The sequence below is a fragment of the Schistocerca cancellata genome, chromosome 2 (genome assembly GCF_023864275.1).
Source record: "Schistocerca cancellata isolate TAMUIC-IGC-003103 chromosome 2, iqSchCanc2.1, whole genome shotgun sequence".
NCBI lineage: Eukaryota > Metazoa > Arthropoda > Insecta > Orthoptera > Acrididae > Schistocerca > Schistocerca cancellata.
The window spans coordinates 1036774401-1036795403 of NC_064627.1; the positions used below are offsets into that span (position 1 = coordinate 1036774401).

A 21003-nucleotide genomic window follows, 5' to 3' on the forward strand; every position below is an offset into this window, starting at 1 on the left:
GAGTTAAATCTTTACAAAATTTCAAAAAAGAACGTTGCTATCTGAAGCACGTACATAATGAACACGATGTGACATGCGACTTTGGAAAGATTCGTAGTCGAGCATTATATTTCGGTAACCAACCAAAACGTAAGTACTTGAGTATCACGTTTCGGCATAGGTCCTATCACCAGCTTAGACAAGGGTGTCGCCTGCGCGTCTCAATAGGTACGTTGATGACAATTTCGGCTGAGGTCTATTAACAAGTAAACCTACCCAAGTGATGTACTTCGAGTTTGATCGGCTTTGAATATGTTGTTAGACCAAAGTGAGAGACACATATTTTTTATACGTGCCCATATCGCCGTAACGGGGTGAAACGCCCTCTTACAAATTGAGTTTAATATTTCTGAATGAATACAGCGCTCACGAGCAATTTGCCGAGCATTTGCAAGCAGTATTACGAACACCACTGTGCCAAGAAAAATCTGTTATGGAGAATGAACTACTGTGTTTAGCAGCAGTGGCAGTTCGTCTCCGTATCTCCACTAATCCTTGCAAAAAATAAATTTAAGAAACTGTAACTGCAAACTTCTTAAACTTATTATGAAATGCTTTTCTTGGGACCTGTGGATTATTTTACAGAATATATTACATTTTTCACTGGCGTCAAGTGTGTTGTACACATCTTTCCAGCGTTCTAATGCAGTTCTTTTTCATTTATTAACCCTTAGTTCGTTTTACATTCATTAGTCTCACACAGTAGTTGAACTCCAAGTATTTACATAATTGGTTTTGCAATTTCAGTGCGTCTACAGAAATTCTGTCAATAGCAGCTGTGCTGATTACCATAACTCTTGTTATAAATTGTGTTGATGATAATTAGATAATACGAAATGACAGAGGATTTGGGTATAGCTGTATAACATAACCGTATAACAGACCTGCCCTAAGGATTTAAATTAAGATGTCCTCTTAATATTGCGTTATGCCATTCTATTTGGAAGTTAAAATTTCAATAACACGTGCAATTGTTTCATAAATAACCCAGAGTCATCAGATGGAGCACAGTGTACTGTGACTAGTACCACTAGATCCCCATCAGTTCTACTCTACCGCACAACCTTCGAAACTCTAATCACTGCAAAATCGGAAGATGTCCATGTTCCTATTTTTGTATTAGTTCCTAATCTAAGTGGCAATTCCAGCCTCAACTTCACTTTTCAGAGTGGTTCGTGGTCCCTGAGCAACTATAAAATCTAACGTGAAATTCTTATTGAGCACTGGCAAAGCAAAACGAAAGGGAACGACGCAACGGCGCTTAATAATTACGAGGGCTATTCGGAAAGCAAGGAACGATAGGTGGCGAAATGGAAACCACAGCGAAAATCAAAACTATTTTATTTGCAACAGTTAGCTACAGTTTCCAGCTACTTATCTCCATAGTCGCCGATCCTACGCTGGCCTACAACTCGTTGTCTGTTCCAAAATGTTGTCTTCATAGCCAGCGGTTCATGTGAGCAGAGATGAAACTCAGAGGGAGGCAATTATGGGCTGTATTGTGGGTAACAAAACATTTCCAATTGAAAACGAAGCAGGAGCATCTTCATTGCCCCTGCAGAACGCGGCTGAGAATTGTCTTGAAGAAGAAAAGGCACGACAGTTATGTAATGTTGGCTGCATAGCTTCAGGCGAAATTTCTCACCAGGCCCTGGTACTTGGCGGGAGAAACTATTGTTCTTGGTATCTTCATGTGATCCCTGTGTGCTCAGAACTAAAAAGAACGACGTAATGCGATCGACGGGCATAGTAGAGACACCTTCATCGGATTTTCACTGTGGTTTCCATTTCGCGACCAATCGTTCCTTACTTTCCGAATAACCCTCGTAGACAAACGACTCGCAGCCAAGGAGTTATATTTCCTCACATCGCATGCGATGCGTTAGACTGCGTGAGAATTCCGTGCGGTCAGCGATCGATCGCTGCAGTCTGCGATTTGCTCACACACTTGACTTGACGACGGACGCTGCAACCCGTCGCTCGTGCGTGGGCCCCTTTGCTGTACTCTAGCCTCTGGCAGCGGACAATTCGAGGAGTGGGCACAGTAATCTTAATCAGATTGTAAATCTGAATGGCGATCAAGTGGTCGCCTCTGCAGGTGAGTGGACGTTGTGCACCGTGTTCTCAAATACTGAAAAATGTGTTTTTGGGGAGGATTGGACGTATTATGAGGGACAATCAAATGAAAACCGAACATCCGCCACAATGGGACCATGGAACAGTTCCATTCAAAAGTAATCACCACACGCGTTAAGACATTTATCCCACTGGGACGATCAGTTCCTATTTCGTAGAATGCGATAGGCCGTTAACGGATCGACAACCGCGCCCGGCCGGCCGCTGTGGCCGAGCGGTTCTAGGCGCTTCAGTCCGGAACCGCGTTGCTGCTACGGTCACAGGTTCGAATCCTGCCTCGGGCATGGATGTGTGTGATGTCCTTAGGATAGTTAGGTTTAAGTAGTTCTAAGTTAGGGGACTGATGACTTCAGAGGTTAATTCCCATAAGGCCCACATCATTTGAACCATTTTGAACCGCGCCCGCTGTTGCACTTCCTTGTCCGACTGAAACCTACGTCCACGCGTGTCTTTCTCCATGTCGCCAAGGATGTGGAAATCAAACGGTGAATTATCCTGGCTGTACGGAGTGTGTTGTAGTGTTTCCCAACCAAATCGCTGAAGCGGATCCTCCGTTCGATTGGCAGTGTGGCGGTGGGCGTTATTGTGCAAGAGAATGATTCCATCCGACAGCATTCCGACAGCCCGAGGGCAAACGGTAAATCCAACAACGGAAGCACCCCACATGTCTCCCGCTAAAGAAACTATTCACACAAGTTCCGGTAAGGTCACTGTGACCTTCTTCTTCGGCTGTATTGACTCTCTGCTCGTCGAGTTCTCCGAACGAGGAACCACAGTCAACGGGTAGCGCCACGAAGACACTTTGCAGGAACTGCGAAGCGCCACAAAGTCAAAACGTCCAGGAATGCTGTCGGACGAAATCATCCTGTTGCAGGACAACGCCCGCCCCCACACTGCCAATCGGACGAAGGCTCCGTATCAGCGATATGGTAGGAAAATGCTGCAACATTGCAACATCCCCCGTACAGCCCGGATCTTTCGACCGTGTGATGGTCGACTTGAAGAAAGACAGATGTGGACGTCGCTTGTGGATCCGTCAGCGGCTGACCCCGTTCTACGAGACAGGAAGCGAATCTCTAGTCTGCCAGTGGACAGATGTGTAACGCGTGTGGTGATTACTTCCGAATTGAACCATTTCAAGGCCCCGTCGTGGCGGGTGTTCGGGTTTCATTTGATTGCCCCTTGTAGTTTCGTGTACTTTCAAGGGAAAGGTGCAGATCCAGAACAAAATGCCCAGGTAGCGCAAGTGGTTGACGGAGCTCGGAAGAACAGCAGGCAGGCACAGAATTCTAAAATTCCTAGCAGACCTGGTTTCATAGAGCTAAAGGGCCATGGAGGTGCACCAATGCTTGTCTCGGCGTTAACTGGGAAAATCAAGAATAGAACTACTGGCAATCAGCAAGAAGGCAAGAGCTACTGCGAGGAGTGATGGTGGAGGTCGAATATTTTAAGCAACACCAGATAGTGGGAGTTGGGATCGATGTGGCTGAGGAACACGCAGTCGAGATGGAAACTGAATAGGTGCGTCAACTGGATGTGGATGTCTTGTAGTTTATAAGTGCAGTAGAACAGTTTTATCCTGTCAGGAACGGTCTGCAGACAAGAAGGCCTGATATTAGATATGCAGAAAAAGAATACATTCCAAAGAACTGAACGACATTCAGTGATGGCGTCTTAGATTAACTGTCCTCTTTTTATCTGACGCTAGAGTAGGTTCCAGATGTTGTTAAGCTATATGACAATATTGCATGACGAAAGAAGTGATTTCTGACGCTTTCAAATGGATATTTTAAATACTGTTATTAATACAAAAAAAGGAAACAGTTTTATTGATGTTTTTCAGTAACAGGTACCAATACCTGCCTCTTTCCTGAAGTATATTTAAGATACACAATGTGACCTGTGCTATGTAATAAAGATTAACATTTGCGCCTCTGTTTGTTTATACTATTGCATAACATCCAGCATAGTACATATTTTGTACCGTTATCTTTCTACGACATGTTTTGGTTAAGTTCCTTTATACGTCTGAAGGTTTCTGGGAAACAAGAAACAGTAATTTAAAAAAGTGGTCAACTCGTCTGACTGCCATGCGGAGAACCTAGGTTCAGTTCTCGGTAATGCCAGGGACATTACTTCAATGAGAGGTCTCGAAGTGGGCCCTCTCAGCCTCGTGATGCTACGTGGACGACAAGTAGCGGCTGCAAAGTCTGCCGATTACGGCCTGGAGAGCGCTGTGCTGACACCATTCGGCTCCACACCGCATCCGAGAGGCAGAGGGTGAAACAGTGCTCGGCCAGCATGGTGCGGTCCATTGTTCCTGAGAGCGGAACTCAGTTCTTTTAATTTTTTTACACTGGCGAAGTAGTACAAATGCGCAGTTTCAAGATTGCCCCAACAAATTTGCTTTTACTACTCCAGTATTTTATTTATCCCCCAACGGTTACTTTATGGACGGCTCTCTTTAATCGTACAGCCAATCACCGTCTGTCATGGACATTACAAAGATCTGCAGATTTTCGTAAAATTGGGCATCTTCGTGTCACTTTTTTTGTATCGCCTCATTGTCACTGTAGGCTTGTACCATGGGCATCAAGAAGAGGAATTTGTTTGGTGGCCGGTACCCTCTTTCTATAACACAACTGCACGCATGTATTAACAACGTTCTTTATTAATCAGAACAGAAAGTTACTCATCTTAAGCTAGTCCATGTGATACAAGCTCTTCTGTAATACACTCCTGGAAATTGAAATAAGAACACCGTGAATTCATTGTCCCAGGAAGGGGAAACTTTATTGACACATTCCTGGGGTCAGATACATCACATGATCACACTGACAGAACCACAGGCACATAGACACAGGCAACAGAGCATGCACAATGTCGGCACTAGTACAGTGTATATCCACCTTTCGCAGCAATGCAGGCTGCTATTCTCCCATGGAGACGATCGTAGAGATGCTGGATGTAGTCCTCTGGAATGGCATGCCATGCCATTTCCACCTGGCGCCTCAGTTGGACCAGCTTTCGTGCTGGACGTGCAGAACGCGTGAGGCGACGCTTCATCCAGTCCCAAACATGCTCAATGGTGGACAGATCCGGAGATCTTGCTGGCCAGGGTAGTTGACTTACACCTTCTAGAGCACGTTGGGTGGCACGGGATACATGCGGACGTGCATTGTCCTGTTGGAACAGCAAGTTCCCTTGCCGGTCTAGGAATGGTAGAACGATGGGTTCGATGACGGTTTGGATGTACCGTGCACTATTCAGTGTCCCCTCGACGATCACCAGTGGTGTACGGCCAGTGTAGGAGATCGCTCCCCACACCATGATGCCGGGTGTTGGCCCTGTGTGCCTCGGTCGAATGCAGTCCTGATTGTGGCGCTCACCTGCAAGGCGCCAAACACGCATACGACCATCATTGGCACCAAGGCAGAAGCGACTCTCATCGCTGAAGACGACACGTCTCCATTCGTCCCTCCATTCACGCCTGTCGCGACACCACTGGAGGCGGGCTGCACGATGTTGGGGCGTGAGCGGAAGACGGCCTAACGGTGTGCGGGACCGTAGCCCAGCTTCATGGAGACGGTTGCGAATGGTCCTCGCCGATACCCCAGGAGCAACAGTGTCCCTAATTTGCTGGGAAGTGGCGGTGAGGTCCCCTACGGCACTGCGTAGGATCCTACGGTCTTGGCGTGCATCCGTGCGTCGCTGCGGTCCGGTCCCAGGTCGACGGGCACGTGCACCTTCCGCCGACCACTGGCGACAACATCGATGTACTGTGGAGACCTCACGCCCCACGTGTTGAGCAATTCGGCGGTACGTCCACCCGGCCTCCCGCATGCCCACTATACGCCCTCGCTCAAAGTCCGTCAACTGCACATACGGTTCACGTCCACGCTGTCGCGGCATGCTACCAGTGTTAAAGACTGCGATGGAGCTCCGTATGCCACGGCAAACTGGCTGACACTGACGGCGGCGGTGCACAAATGCTGCGCAGCTAGCGCCATTCGACGGCCAACACCGCGGTTCCTGGTGTGTCCGCTGTGCCGTGCGTGTGATCATTGCTTGTACAGCCCTCTCGCAGTGTCTGGAGCAAGTATGGTGGGTCTGACACACCGGTGTCAATGTGTTCTTTTTTCCATTTCCAGGAGTGTAGTCCATGTTAGCCTCACTGTGTTGAAGTACAAGTCCCACTAAGTACATTGCTCTGGTTGCTAGTTACTGACTGACTCTCTCTCTCCCTCTGAGACTGGGCTGCGACTGATGTCTCGACTCGGTGACTCACTGGATGACTGGCTCCGATTGACTGGCCATCCGGTCCGCGGCGGCGATCTAAATACTGGCGGTCGAGAGGGCGTTGGCGGACCGTTGTTTACGAGTCTGTCGTTGGGCTCTTTCCTGATAGGCTCCCTTGCTCCAGTGTCTATTACCGATCTTCTCGCAACCTCTTTGCCACCTGGTATGCTGGCGACAGCTTACACCAGCATAGATTTTAGCACTGATGTGATTCTTTAAGTTTCCCTGCATGCTGAATATTATATGAGGTTCCGGGATTCCATCCGGATCATGTTGATTTCTTACCATTATATTTCGGCTGGCAACCATTCAGCCATCTTCAGGTGAGTGTCTGACAGATGGCTGAACGGTTGCCAGCTGAAATATTATGACAAGAAGTCAACATGGTCCAGCACCAATCCACACACCTCATAGAATACTTTTAGCACTTTTTGTAATATTACCCTAAACACAAGTGTACTGCGACATTCTTTAATTATGGTACCAATAAAGTTATTATGTGAAACTAACGGAGTATTCAGTGTTGACCTGGCACATATTTATTTCAATTGTATTAGTCCATCTCCTTCTTCCACCTCTCTCTGTCCATATCGTCTGCCCCCCTTTCTGTCATCTCCTTCTCTTCCTCTCTGTCGATCTCCCTGGCCCTTCTCTCCGTTCATCCCCTACTCCCCTCCCTATGTCCCTCTCCTCCTCTTTTTTTCTGTGTCCATCTCCCTTTCTGTCCTCACTCTGTGTGTCTCCTCCTCTTCCATTTCTCTGCCAATCTCCTCTTCCTTCTCTCTATGTCTCATCTCCTCCTCTTTTTTCTTTTTCCATCTCTTCTTCTGTTCTCATCCTGTCCATCTCCTCCTCTTCCCTTGCTCTGTCCATCTCCTCCTCTAACTCTTGCTGTCCATCCCCTGCTTCCCTCATATCTCCTGAACCATGTGTAGTACAGTCGTATAATTTTGTAAGCACATTCGGAGAATGTATTACGAACAGAGCTAGCAGCGGATAAACAATTAATGTGAACGTCATGATATTATGCCTGATGTGATAATTTTACTGCAGCAACAGCGAAAATTTTCCTTTCATAATTTTGTCAGGGGTTTTCAGCGATAAAAAGACTTGCAACGGTTTGAAATTATGCGTAAAGTTTGTTACAAGTCACTAAGTGCTGCCGTTCTCGAATGCTGAATATGCACATAATAGCTATACCGTACGTTATGTAACGTGTACATTATGCAAAAAGCAGTGTGGAAATAGGGAATGAACATATTGTATAAACATTGTATACATTACTTTGAATCGCATCACATAGCACATACCAACCAAGAAAAGCATTTTCACAAACATGATACAGGTGTTTTTTTTTTTTAACTTCAATTCAACATCTGGGGCGGGCTGGCAGACATTAATTATACAACAGAAGACATTTAAAATTATAAAGGAGAAAATATAGCGTACATAAACATAAAACGGGGGAAAATAATGGAAGAAACAGACAAAAAGGAGGCGACTGTAAAATGGAGATAAAAACCTTAAAAAAGGTATTGCACACAAAAAAGACCTCACACTGGGACAATTAAAAGAACACAAGGCGAAGTATGGCTGGAGCATAAAAGTAGCGATGGACGGCGTAGCACATACCGATCACTGGCAGTAACACTATGTACAAGTCCAGCACGCAATTAAAATCCCAGCTCTGGACGCACAGGAGAACAGCACCAAACACAACACCGACGTAGCACACTGATGACGATGATGAAACACCGGATCTGCCAGGGGCTGGAGATGAGGGAGAAGGCAGGGAAGGGTGGAGAGGGGTAGAGACGGGCGTGGGCGCGTCGAAGAGGGCTGGGGAGGGAAGGACGTGTGAGGGACGCAGTTGGGTAGAGGGTGCAGGGAATCAGGGGGGGGGGAGGAGGAAAATCCGCTCTGGGAGAAGGAGGGGAGAGGAAAAGGGGGGCCCTGTGGAGGAGAGGATGATAAAGTTACAAAGCCAAAGAGTAAATATCTTCGAAAGGATGAGTAACTATATGAGAGTATCCCTCACTTGAATTTCTGTTGAATCAAAAACTAGGAGGACCTTCAACACATTTATTAACTCTCAAAAACACATTACTAAGTTAGGTACTGTCGTTGTTTTTAACAAGAGTAACAGAACGCCTCAAATAAAGAGCAAGAATCAGTAGTTGTCCTGCTATTCTAAGAATAAATGTGGCGCGTCGCTGCAGGCCTATCACCGCGCCCCAAGCGGCGAAACCGCTCTTGTCAGGACGACATTCTTCTGTCTTCGCACTCGCGCGCGAAATGTGCCGAATAACTTCGAGACTGGCGCTAGTGAATATCGCACGCGCCGACCGCAGTGTCAGCGTGTAGCATTCGCTACAGCTTTTTCAAAGAGCACATATTTTTTCCTAATTCGCGGAATATTCTCCAAATCAATAAGCATATTGTACTACACACTTCCTAAAATAGCCTGTATTCTTCCTCAGAATTCAAGCTATCTGCTTACCAAATTTCATTGACATTGGTTCAGTGGGTTAGTAATAATCAATTTAAACGTCATATTTGATGCGGCAGTTTTTCGAGCGTTTCAGTGTTTATGACGTCACATATCCTGAACTGTGTGTCATGGGTAGATATAATTTTGCAGGTACATTCAGTGGCAAATGTGAAGAGTTTCTGCGAAATGTATCGCGAATACAGTTGGTAGTAAAAAAGTAATAAATTAAAACGTCGTATCTAATACGAAAATGAACAGTGAAAATGTAGTAGCCCATAAACTTTTTTCCTTTCATTATTATGTGAGATGGGGCGTGGTGTATGCGAAAAGAAGTTTCATAAAAGTTTGAAATTACTTTTAAGGTTTGTTGCAAGTCACTAAGTGCTCTCGTTCTCAAATACAGGATGAATAGAATCTAAGAACTCGCGCATCGTGGTCTACACTTTTTTTTTCACACCAATCCCCCACTCTGTTGAGGTAGGTGTTTCTTAACCTTACAGTGATTCTTTCCAGACAATAAGGATACGTATACCAAGTTTGGATGTAATCGGTCGATTGGTTTCGGAGGAGATGTGAAACATACAAAAAAAATGGTTCAAATGGCTCTGAGCACTATGGGACTTAACATCTGAGGTCATCAGTCCCCTAGAACTTAACTACTTAAACCCAACTAACCTAAGGACATCACACATCCATGCCCGGGAAAGAATTCGAAATAGCGATCGTAGAAGTCACGCGGTTCCGAACTGAAGTGCCTAGAACCGCTCGTCCAGCGAGGTCGGCTGGAACGTACATACATACGTTTTTATAACGTGTATGAATATCTTTTTATCTGTGACCCGATTTTGATGCACTAAAGCCTACACAGTGTCCCAAACTACGCCCAAGTTACTAGCGAAAACTCCATGAAAATGCCTAGTAGTTCTGCAGATTGCCAACGGGCTTGCCGCAGTGGCTACACCGGTTAGTGTCAGATCACCGAAATTAAGCGCTCTCGGACTTGGCTAGCATTTGGATTGGTGACCATCCGAGTCTGCCGAGTTCTGTTGACAAGTGGGATGCACTCAGCCCTTGTGAGGCCAATTGAGGAGCTGCCTGATTGAGAAGTGGCGGCTCTGGTTACGAAAATTGACGACGGCCAGGAGAGTGGGTTGCTAACCACACGCCCCTCCATAACCGCATCTAGTGATCCCTATCGGCTGAGGGTGACACGGCTGTTAGACGGTACCGTTGGTCCTTTCGAAATCTGTTCCGACAGAGAGAGAGAGAGAGAGAGAGAGAGAGAGAGAGAGGGAGAGAGAGAGAGTGCTTTGGAGATGAGCATGTTAGACACGACAGTTTTACAGATTTATTGTTAATATTGATAAGGTATTCTGAGTACGGAACATTAATTGTCACGAAGTTACTCCCCTACTTAGGGCAACATTGTAATATGAAGTTCAAGACAGCGGAGTAAAGTTAATCCGTCTGTTACAAAGATGTAGTGACTACGACACATAGCTGTACACTGATGAGTCAAAACATTATGACCACTGTCTACCACGAAGTTGAATGCCTCCTAGTGATTTTTCGGGTACGAGTCGCAGTAAGGAAAGAATTTAAGCGGAAGACAGACGAATAGGCAGTCATTATAGCAAAGATACGGGCCGCTAATACTGAAATCCACTAATCTATAAGAGATTTTGACAAAGGGCTCACTGTTATGTCGCTGAGGCTGGAAACGAGAATCTCTGAAACGGCGAAGCTAGTTGGATGTTTGCGTACTGCCGTCGTTTGCACCCTATGGAAAGTGCTTGAAGGATGGTGGAATAAGGCATAGGTCGTATGATACTGGACGTCCACGTCTCATATCAAAACTTAGAGGTCGGAGATTCCACCATCGTGTAATGCACGATGGGCAGCAATCTGTGGCAGATCTGACGAGAGAGCACAATGCTGGAGCAGGCACAAGTGTTTCGGGCACACCGTTCAGAGACAATTGTTGAACATGGAGCTCCGCATCACACGATCCCTACGTGTTCCTGTGTTGACCCAACGACATGAGCAGTTACGATTTCAGTGGACACAGCATCACAGAATTGGTTGGGTCCTTACACGCCGTCATCCAGGCGAATGGTTGCTGGCAACGTGCACCGCGCCACAGATGCAGGCCGATGAGAGCAGAATTATGCTATGAGGTATACTGCGTTGGGCTTCTATGGGACCTGTGGTAGTATTCGAAGACACCATGGCAGCAGTGAACGTTATTGCGGACCAGAAGCATCCCTTCATAGTTGAAGTCTTCTGTGAGGGTGATGACATCTTCCAGCAGGATAACTCTCCGGGAGACAATGCCAGAATTGCGCAAAAGTGGTTTGAGGAGCGTGATAGTGAACTCACATTGATGTCCTAGCCAGCAAATACCCCTTATTTGTACCCCCTGGAAAACATATCAGGCGCCACCTGCGTGCCCAAAAACCACCGTCCCCTAATTTTCGGGGAATTTAGTGCCCTGTGAGTAGACATCTGGTGCCACATACTTCTTGAACACTGTCAAGGATTTGTAGAATCCATGTCAAGCAGCATCGCTACTGTACTGTGTTTGAAAAATGGGCTACCATGCTACTAAACAGGCGTCTATAATGTTTTTGCTCATCAGTGTAACTTTATCACAAAATTGCCCAGTCTTACGAGTTTTGTTTTACCCATACATAGAAAAACACAAAGTTTGACAATTTGCTGAAGTTTATTTTTCTAATTTGGTTAAAATACAAATGATGATTGACCTATCCTCATTGAAACAAAATAGTTATGAAAAGGACTAAATTGCAATAATCAAAGTAATTAAACAAAACTTTGACACTCTTATTTAAGCCTCTATTCAGTGGCATCGTACGAGAAAAATCAGGTGACAGCCCTCACATCTAATACAATATCTTCTAAGTAAGCTAATTACTTGAAACTATGTCAGTGGTATGAGAAACATAATCATGACACATTGAATACAATATTCTGAGCAGCTGTATATTATATCTAAAAACAAAGTTATAATGCGAAGTAAAACTTCTTCTTTTTCACTAAACCATTCACAAATGTCCGTAATTTCAATAATAACACTCATTTTATACATTTTCAGTTGTTACACTACATTCTGTAGGTATGTGTGTTGGCACCAAGTTACTCCTATAATCTACGGAAATAAATTTTTTCGTTTTTCAGTGGGTGAACAAAATTTTTGTAAAATTGAACTCTTATGCAGAATGGTCATCACATACAACTTATTTTATGCCAACTTACAATCCGTTAATCACCTCTTCAAAATTATCAGCAGTAGCACAAAATTCCTAAGAAATCTGCAACCACATTTTTTCCACTTGTGACCGACTCAGGTATAATGGCTCAAATGGTTCAAATGGCTCTGAGCACTATGCGACTTAACTTCTGAGGTCATCAGTCGCCTAGAACTTAGAACTAATTAAACCTAACTAACCTAAGGACATCACACACATCCATGCCCGAGGCAGGATTCGAACCTGCGACCGTAGCGGTCACGCGGTTCCAGACTGAAGCGCCTTTAACCGCACGGCCACACCGGCCGGCACAGGTATAATGCACACACTTGTAGCTTCCATCAGTAATAACAGCACTGAGCGAGGACCCACTACAGCATACCTATATTTTGAATTTTGACGAGAATCGTACTACATTCTAAGACAAAATACGACAACCCACGAACGAATTACCCGAATGGGACGGAAATCGGTAGATGTGAAACGTCCCCTTAGAACAATTATACACGACTGTGCTTAAACTGACACAATATTTTTAGCGCAACGCAATCTGACTTTCAAAAATTCCTACAATAGAATGGCCCTGACTAACATTAACCTATACGTTTCACAAATCACTTACCTCACCAAAAATCTTCCTTACTCGAACTACTGCAATACAGCGAGCGCCACTACTGCCAGCTAAATAAAAGATTCAAACTACGGAAGGCACTAACTACTGATAGGGATAGTTAGCAAATGAAAGATTTTAATAGAGAACAAACAATGTATTTACCTTAATAGTCATAATATATATAGCAGTTCATAATATCCAGTATAACAAATTTCAAAACTCCGCCATCTCTCTCCCCACATCCACCACTGCTGGCGGCTCACCTCCAACTGCGCAACGCTACGCGCTGTTCACATCCAGCTGCCGCTGCCCAACACTACAATGGCAGACAACAATGCAAACTAGCCACAGACTGCACACAGCACAGCCAGTGATTTTCATATAGAGTGCTACGTAACGTTGCCAATAAGAAAAGATAAACAGCCTACTTACATAAAGAAAACATAAACAGCCTACTTACATAGCCCCCATGCACAAAAAATTTTACAAATTGTTTTGGGCAGTGGCCAATAATGATTTGAAAAAATTTTTCATAATTACAATAACAAAGATATCAAATGCACACACTTATTTATACAACGTTGGTCAAAAGCTAAAATTTTCTCACAGTCCATAAAGACAGTCCTGATCATTCATCACAGTAAAACTGCCGTTTCTTTTCTCAAAGTCTGAGCAGTAAAAGACAATGCACATGGAAGTAGTGGATTTCCATGCAGTCTTGAAGAAGTAGTGTTGTCCTTCCAACGGAAAGACAGTGCTGACTCTTGACATGCTGACAGGCAGTGCAGTCTGTGATTTTCATATAGAGCGCTACGTAACGTTGCCAATAAGAAAACATAAACAGCCTACTTACGTATCTAAGTATGCTGTTTATGTGTTTTTATGTAAGTAGGCTGTTTATGTTTTCTTATTGGCAACGTTACGTAGTGCTCTATATGAAAATCACTGGCTGTGCTGTGTGCAGTCTGTGTCAATTTCTAATTCTTGTAAGAGTCCCTGAAAAGCTTCAATATCGTCTTTGCAACGCTCTGCCAAAATAATATTTCTTAAATGTTCAGGCAATTTCATTAAGCAAATGCAGTTGAGTTCTGAAGGGCTGTATGGGTTTGACAGGTACTGATTCTTGTGCAACATGTCTTCAAAATATTTCACAAGACTGGAAAATTCAGATTGTTCGAAACGTTTCATCATTATGATGCTATGTTTTACTCGGTCTTGTGTAGCTTGAGACCAATACGCTGAGAGGAAGGCATGATAAAATTCTCCTTCACTGTGACCGATCGCATTCTTACAGCTGGTTCATTCTCTAAATAGCCACACATGAATTCTAACCTATGCTCCAATGACCAGTTGGGAGGAAAACAATGAGAGAATTGATGGAGCCACGCTTGTGGATGAATGTCGTTGCCAGAATTCTTAAATGTTTTAAATTTACTTGTAGTAATGAACAGCTTATAGTCAAAATCATCGTGTCGGCGAGTAGCATGTCGGTCATTGTTACGTCGTTTCGGCGGTTCCATCTCAAAATTCGGTGTACCTTGCCAATTTATTTCATAATTTCCGAAGTGCCCTGAGTTATTATTTTGTTGCTGTTCCGTATTTCTATGTCCCTCTTCCCGTATTGGAACGCCAGTGGCCTCTGAAATACGTAATTCTTCTATTACCTGTGTCAGCTGATCTTGTACTTCCCGGATTTCTCTTTGTTGTTGCGTATTAATTTGATTCTGATTTTGTTTGAATTTCCTAATTTGTTCGCACTCTTCTGTGTCATTAAAGACTACTGGTTTTGTGTCATTCAGATTATCATCTACCTTCGTGATGTACTTGTGCAGACAAGAAATGTTGGACGATTTGTGGAAGAGAAAGAGCTTCAGAACACAAGCAAATCAATAACGTGTTGGTCCATCTCTGGCCCTTATGCAAGCAGTTATTCGGCTTGGCAGTGATTGACAGAGTTGTTGGATGTCCTCCTGAGGGATCTCGTGCCAAATTCTGTCCAGTTGGCGCGTTACATCGTCAAAATCACGAGCTGGTTGGAAACCCCTCTCCATAATGCTCCAAACGTTGTCACCTGAGGAGAGATCCGGCTATCTTGCTGACCAAGATAGGATTGGCAAGCACAAAGATAAGTAGGGTGCAGGCAGGCATTATCTTGCTAAAATGTTAGCCCAGAATGGCTTGTCATGAAAGGCAACAGAACGAGGAGTAGAATGTCGTCGACATACCACTGTGTTCCAAGGGCGCTGTGGATGAGAGCCAAAGGGGTCCTGCTATGAAAAGAAGTAATACCCCAGACCATCACTCTTGGTTGTTGGGCCATACAGCGGTCACAATCAAGTTGGTATCCCACTGCTGTCCGGGGCGTCTTCAGAATCGTCTTCGGCCTGGAATCACATCGACTGGAGTAGAATGGTTTTCAGTAACGAGACCCTCTTCGAACTGAGCCCTAATGACCAGCGAAGATGTGTATCGAGACGCCCTGGACATTGGTGGGATACCATCCCGACTGTCGTCTGCCATCCAACCGAACAACCAGGTTGTTTAATATTTAGCAGGACCGTCGACGATATTCTTCGACCCCTTTTGTTGCCCTTCATGAAAAGTCATCGTGGACCTACGTTTCAGCAAGCTAATGCCCACTCGCACACAGTGAGAGTTTCCACTGCTTGTCTTCTTACTTGCCAAACACTACGTTAGCCAGCAAGGTCGCCATATCTCTCCCCAACTGAGAACGTTTGGAGCATTATGGGCAGGGCCTTCCAACCATCTTGGACTTGGAGATTTAATGTGCATGTTGGACATAAATAATTCAATCGGTGCTGAGCTGAATAACTGCTTGCATAAGAGCCAGAGGTGGACTAATATGTTATTGATTTGCTCAATTCTTGAAGATGTTTGTCTCGAACAAACCATAAAATATTTCTAAAATAGTAATAATTTTGTTTGTCTGTACATGAATATCATTTCTTATTTTGTCTGGAGCCACAGTAAGGGTTAAGTTTTTGAACAATGCTCCCCCATTTGATGGTAATGTTTTCTATTTTGTTTATACAATCCAGATTTGGCTTTAGACCATTTTCAAGTACAAAAATTCATTTGTATATCAAAAGACCTGTCTCATGCGTTTTGAAATATAAATAAGTTTTTGTACTTTACCTCAGTTAATAAGATTGGCCAGTTTTATGGCATATGAATGACGTGTCTCATTGGAGTGTTGGTGTTCTGTCTGCAGAGGCTGATGACGACAGTGATGGCGAGGGCACAGACAGCGGCGAAGAATGCGGGGCCGCGTGGGACCGGCAGGTAGTGCTGGCTGGCTTCGAGGTGTGCTCCAAGGAGGCGCTGAGGTTCCTGGTGGAGGAGGAGCGCCTGGGAGCAGGCCACCCCGCCGTCAAGACACTGTCGGCGCACCTGAGCGCGCGCTCCCACCAGCTCGACTGCCGGCGCGTCCTGCTCGACTACCTGCGCCGCCGTGACACAGCCGCCGACGCCGATGGCGCCTACCTCTCATGACGTCACCTGGTCTCACTTCACCTCAACACTACACTGCCACCGTGATAAATGGTGTCACATTACACCCTCCCATAATGGCCTCTAGTGTGAGAATTTCATTGCAGCATCAATACTCGCACCAAGATAACTCGAGCTGCCAACTAAGTCAGTTCTTCGTCTCTACTCTCTCTAATGCCATGATGTCATTTCGGCGGCTACCTGTTGGTTCACCTAACACACATTCACCAGATATCAGACATGATGTATCCTTCCACTTCACGCCACAAACACAGTGGAATTTACAGTGTACCATCATGAAACTTGCTCACTGTGAGATCAGGCTTCACCGAGCTGACTCCAGCACCTAGCCACGGTATTTTTTTTTTTTTTTTGGCAGTATGTCTTAGCAATTACAACACTCGTTCTGCTCCATAGGAAAGGTGTATTCGTTTGATATTGATGATAAAGCATGGACACATTATGTAATATTGGGATAACACATGCCGACATTGTGAGAGATCTGAAACGATTATGATGGAGAGGTCATTTTTTCTGCCTGTGCCACAGGTCTCTTACTTTAAGATGAAGTGCCAAAAGGAAGATCAAATTCAAATTTCAACAGCCTTTCCGTTATAGATTTTGTACTAACAAAACAAGTAATGTTTTCATATTATTTCTTTGGCAGTGTGTTAGGATATTTAGGTATACATTTAGAAATGATGGTTGTCAGCGATTTTGTTCACTCTGTTTACGTGTAGCTCTTTATTTTAGGAAAGTGCGTTTATTTTATCTAGTCAGCTAATTTTGTAAGTGCTTTTTCTAGTCATATACCACTGTTCCTTCCAGGTACATCCAACGCAGTTATGGAATATGAGCCTTTTTCCTGCAACTTCAACACCTAGTATATGAGACACATCTGCTCCTCCCATCTCTCTCTGTCCACCTTCCCCTCCCCCATTTCTTTGTCCACATCTTCCTGTCTATCCATCACTTTCTCCCCTGTCTCTGTTCAGCTATGCCCATCCGCACTTGTAGCCCCTGTAAGGCGTGCCAATACTACCTGCACAACATGCCTGTCATGTAGGGCAAGTCTATATGTCAGAGGTAGGAAACAATTTTTGCCCATACCTCCACCCCTATGAGTGCTAGATAGTTCGTTCCCACACAGTGCTGATTATCCTATAGCAAGGAGTATGTGTACCAAATTTGGTTGATTTCTTTGTGACAGCTGCTTCAACTTTATTGCCTTTCTCAAGTAACCTACAAATACAACACTACTGACATTATCCACACATAGGAATCCAAAACAACTTCAGATAAAGATATTATTATTACTTCTATCACTTTCAGTGATTTTGGAATATTGCAATATAACCAGAGTAAGCATATGCTGAAGTTGTGTTGACATTTAGAATGATTATGTTTTCGTGTCAGCTGTAAAAACACAAAATCAGTACTACATTCAACACGGATTCATTTATATCTTCAGTGGCATGCATTTACACATTACAAAAAGATCTAAGCATTTGAATGCTACATTACCTTTGTATATAATAGGTTAGAATCCGACATTTTCATTTGTGAGAAAATGAGGAAAGAATGACAGAAGGGAACAATTTTGCTTTGTAAAGATTTTTCAGCACAAATTCTTTTGACCTTAAGCTCACCTTAAGTCAGCAGTAGAAATCCTTCATTTATTTTATGTCACCATACTCTTCACAGTATTTCTCGAACACAACGAAATAAAAATGTTAACTTTAGTCTAATACTACTATCGTTTGCTACAACAATTGAATAACAATCGCAGACACAACGATGGACAGCGGTTGAAATCCCTGGTCCCCCCCCCCTCCCCCCAACCACCAATAAGATTTAGGTTTTCTTTGATTTCCCCAGATCATTTAAGGCAAATTTAGAGGTGCTTCCTGTGAGAGAAAACCGCCGATTTCCTTCTCCAATCCGTGTAACGTCATCTCGTCGTCGACGTTAAATCTTTGGAAGGGCGGCAAGTACAGGGCAGAATAAAACTGGTCCGGTAGATATTTCATGCACCTTACGATAGGCAACGGAATTTACATCATCCACATTGGGGGATGAAATATTTTCCAGGCCAGTTTTACTTTGCACATCTTGTAGGAGGGTAGGTGAGACTGAAGATATCACAGCCTTGGTCTACAGGTGTTTGGATATTAACTGCTGACTGCTCTCTACGTCACGACATTCCTCCGCGATTGCAATCCAAGCAAAAAACCATTCCACTCACGTATGGAATGAGGGATGATAGCTTGTTTAAACGCCTCCATATACGTAGCAACCAGTCTAATCTTGCCCTAGCGATCCTCACGGAAGCGATACGTAGAGGGTTGTGCTGTATTCCTGAATGTATCATTTAAAGTTGGCTCTTGAAATTCTGTTAGTAGGCTGTCACGGGATAGTTTTCGTCTATTTTCAAGAGTTTTCCAGTTCAGTTTTGCATCACCTCTGTGACGCTCCAAACAAACCAGCGACAATTCGTGATGCTCTTCTGTGTATGCGTTCATTTCCATTGTTAGTTCTCTTTGGTGCGGGATCCACACATCTGACCAATGTTCTACGATGGGTGGCACGAGTTTTTTGTAAGCATTACAGATTAATTGCATTTTCGTAACGCAGTAATGTATGCCACCGTCTCAAAATGCGCTGAAGACTGTTATTGTTTACAGTAAATTTAGTGTTTGCATCGTAAGAAACGTCTGCAATTGCTGGCCGTTTCCCGTTGCCTCCAGTAGATCTCGATGAGAAACAAGTCAAAAAATTTTCTGTGTGGCTAACACTGTCGTTTTCACTATTAGACTTGGTCGCATTGTAACTGAAACCCCAAGCGAACTTTACATGTCGTAATCGCAAATTACAGCACTTATCAGAAATCTAGATGCGAAAATTCAGTATGTTTCAAAGCATTGTAACTGAAACCCCAAGCGAACTTTACATGTCATAATCGCAAATTACTGCACTTATCAGAAATCTACGTGCGAAAATTCAGTATGTTTCAAAGCAAAGTATTCTTAATATTTTACGCTTCTTCAAATCTCGTACTAGTCACCTGGGTTATAATAGCAGTAGCCCACCTAGAAATATATTCCCCAGTACGATGGAGGACGCGTCTAAAGATTAATGTCATCCATTCACATGCGCATGCTCTTGATTCTTGCCAATAACGAATAAGATTCCTTCCTTCTCGTAACCAGCTCAAAAGCACCGCTGAAATAATATCTTCATACCGTTTGTTTTGTTTCACCGTTTACACCGCAAATGTCGCACGGATCTGGGACTTTGCAGGTTCGTGCAGCACGTAAAACCGCGCTGGCAAACGCGAGGAGCTTCTTAACTTTCGGCAACTGTCGGTGTAACCTTTCTGAATCTAAGCACTACATATACGCGCAAGTTTTCCTTAAACAAAGCAAACAACGGTAGCAGAAATATTCAAGGGAAGTAAATGAAAAACGGGAGGTCATGACCAAAAGCAAAGAGAGAGGGTGTCTGTAGTCGTAGTCCCTGCTTTCCACAATATAGGTAAGCTACAGTATGCGCCATGTAATGATCTCTCCCAGCGACACCGAAACTGTGAGTCTCTGAATGTGCCGCTAGGGACATAAAATCCAGCCCACCCTTTCCCAAAGTGGCAATTACGCTTGCAGTGGCTTCTCACACTACGTTCCCAGCAATAAAACGGCGACGTCGCGCCGCCGCGAGTGTAAACGAACTCAACCCAGTCCATCTTATCTCTCTCTCTCTCTCAGTCTTTCTCTCTCTCACACACACGCTCATCACATACATACATATGCTTAACGTATCCCGAGCTCGCAGCCCGAGGTCTGTCTCTCAGGGATCCCAAGGGGGTGAAACCCCACAAGAAATTCTGACATGACCGCCTGAGAATTGTTGAAGTCTCGCACTTCGATACTAAAGGCATCTGAACGGACACAAAGTCTTAGCCAGGAAATATTTTTGCAACGTATCCTGCGCGTTGGCTTACAGAGTATGAATTTGCACGTCGATTTACACGCGGGGTGAGTCTTTCCGAACAGTGCGAAGCAGCGAGTAAAAACTCTGATACGGGAGTGAAAAAAGCCAAGACACAAATTTAATGTCTGTTTATAGAGTGAGATATCTACACTGAGACATGTCTACACTGCTTCTCATGTTAAAGAAAGCTTCCGACATCTTTTGCACAGTTGTGGCTGCAACTCACTGCTTGATATTTCGCTCCAGTGAACCAGCCCTTCAGCTACTGATTGCACTACGAAATTCAGTAACTTCAGAAGGTTCCGAATATTTTAAACTGCTGATCTTAAATGTAATTTATATATACTCTTCATCGTTGCAAGTTGCAACCATTACAGTAATCATCAGATAACGATTTAAAAATATGTAAAGCAAATCTACTATTATGATTTTCCTCTGAGTTGCTGCCTACTGGATGCTCGAAACGTGTGAAAATAGAGCAGATGAAAGAAGTGCTCTTCAAGTTTTGAAGTTATATGTCGGTTTTTAACTGTGTTAGGTACCTGGGAAGGAACGTGGAACTTTACCGTCCTTAAGGAAATTTTTTACTTGTAAGAATGAGAATTTTGAAACTGCATCAACTACAGCTACAAGAAAATAATCTCTAGTCATTATTATTC

The 21003-nt window shown here is 44.1% G+C and overlaps 1 protein-coding gene across 1 annotated transcript in view; it reads left to right on the forward strand.

Annotated features, from left to right (window-relative positions):
• The window catches only part of LOC126160778 (uncharacterized), a 324917-nt gene extending 304826 nt beyond the window's left edge, over positions 1-20091 (forward strand). The window contains exon 4 of the mRNA XM_049916929.1: positions 16080-20091. Coding sequence (XP_049772886.1) covers positions 16080-16360 — 281 coding nt within the window. The 3' untranslated portion in view covers positions 16361-20091. The remainder of the gene's footprint in view (positions 1-16079) is intronic.
• Positions 20092-21003: the final 912 nt, after the last annotated feature.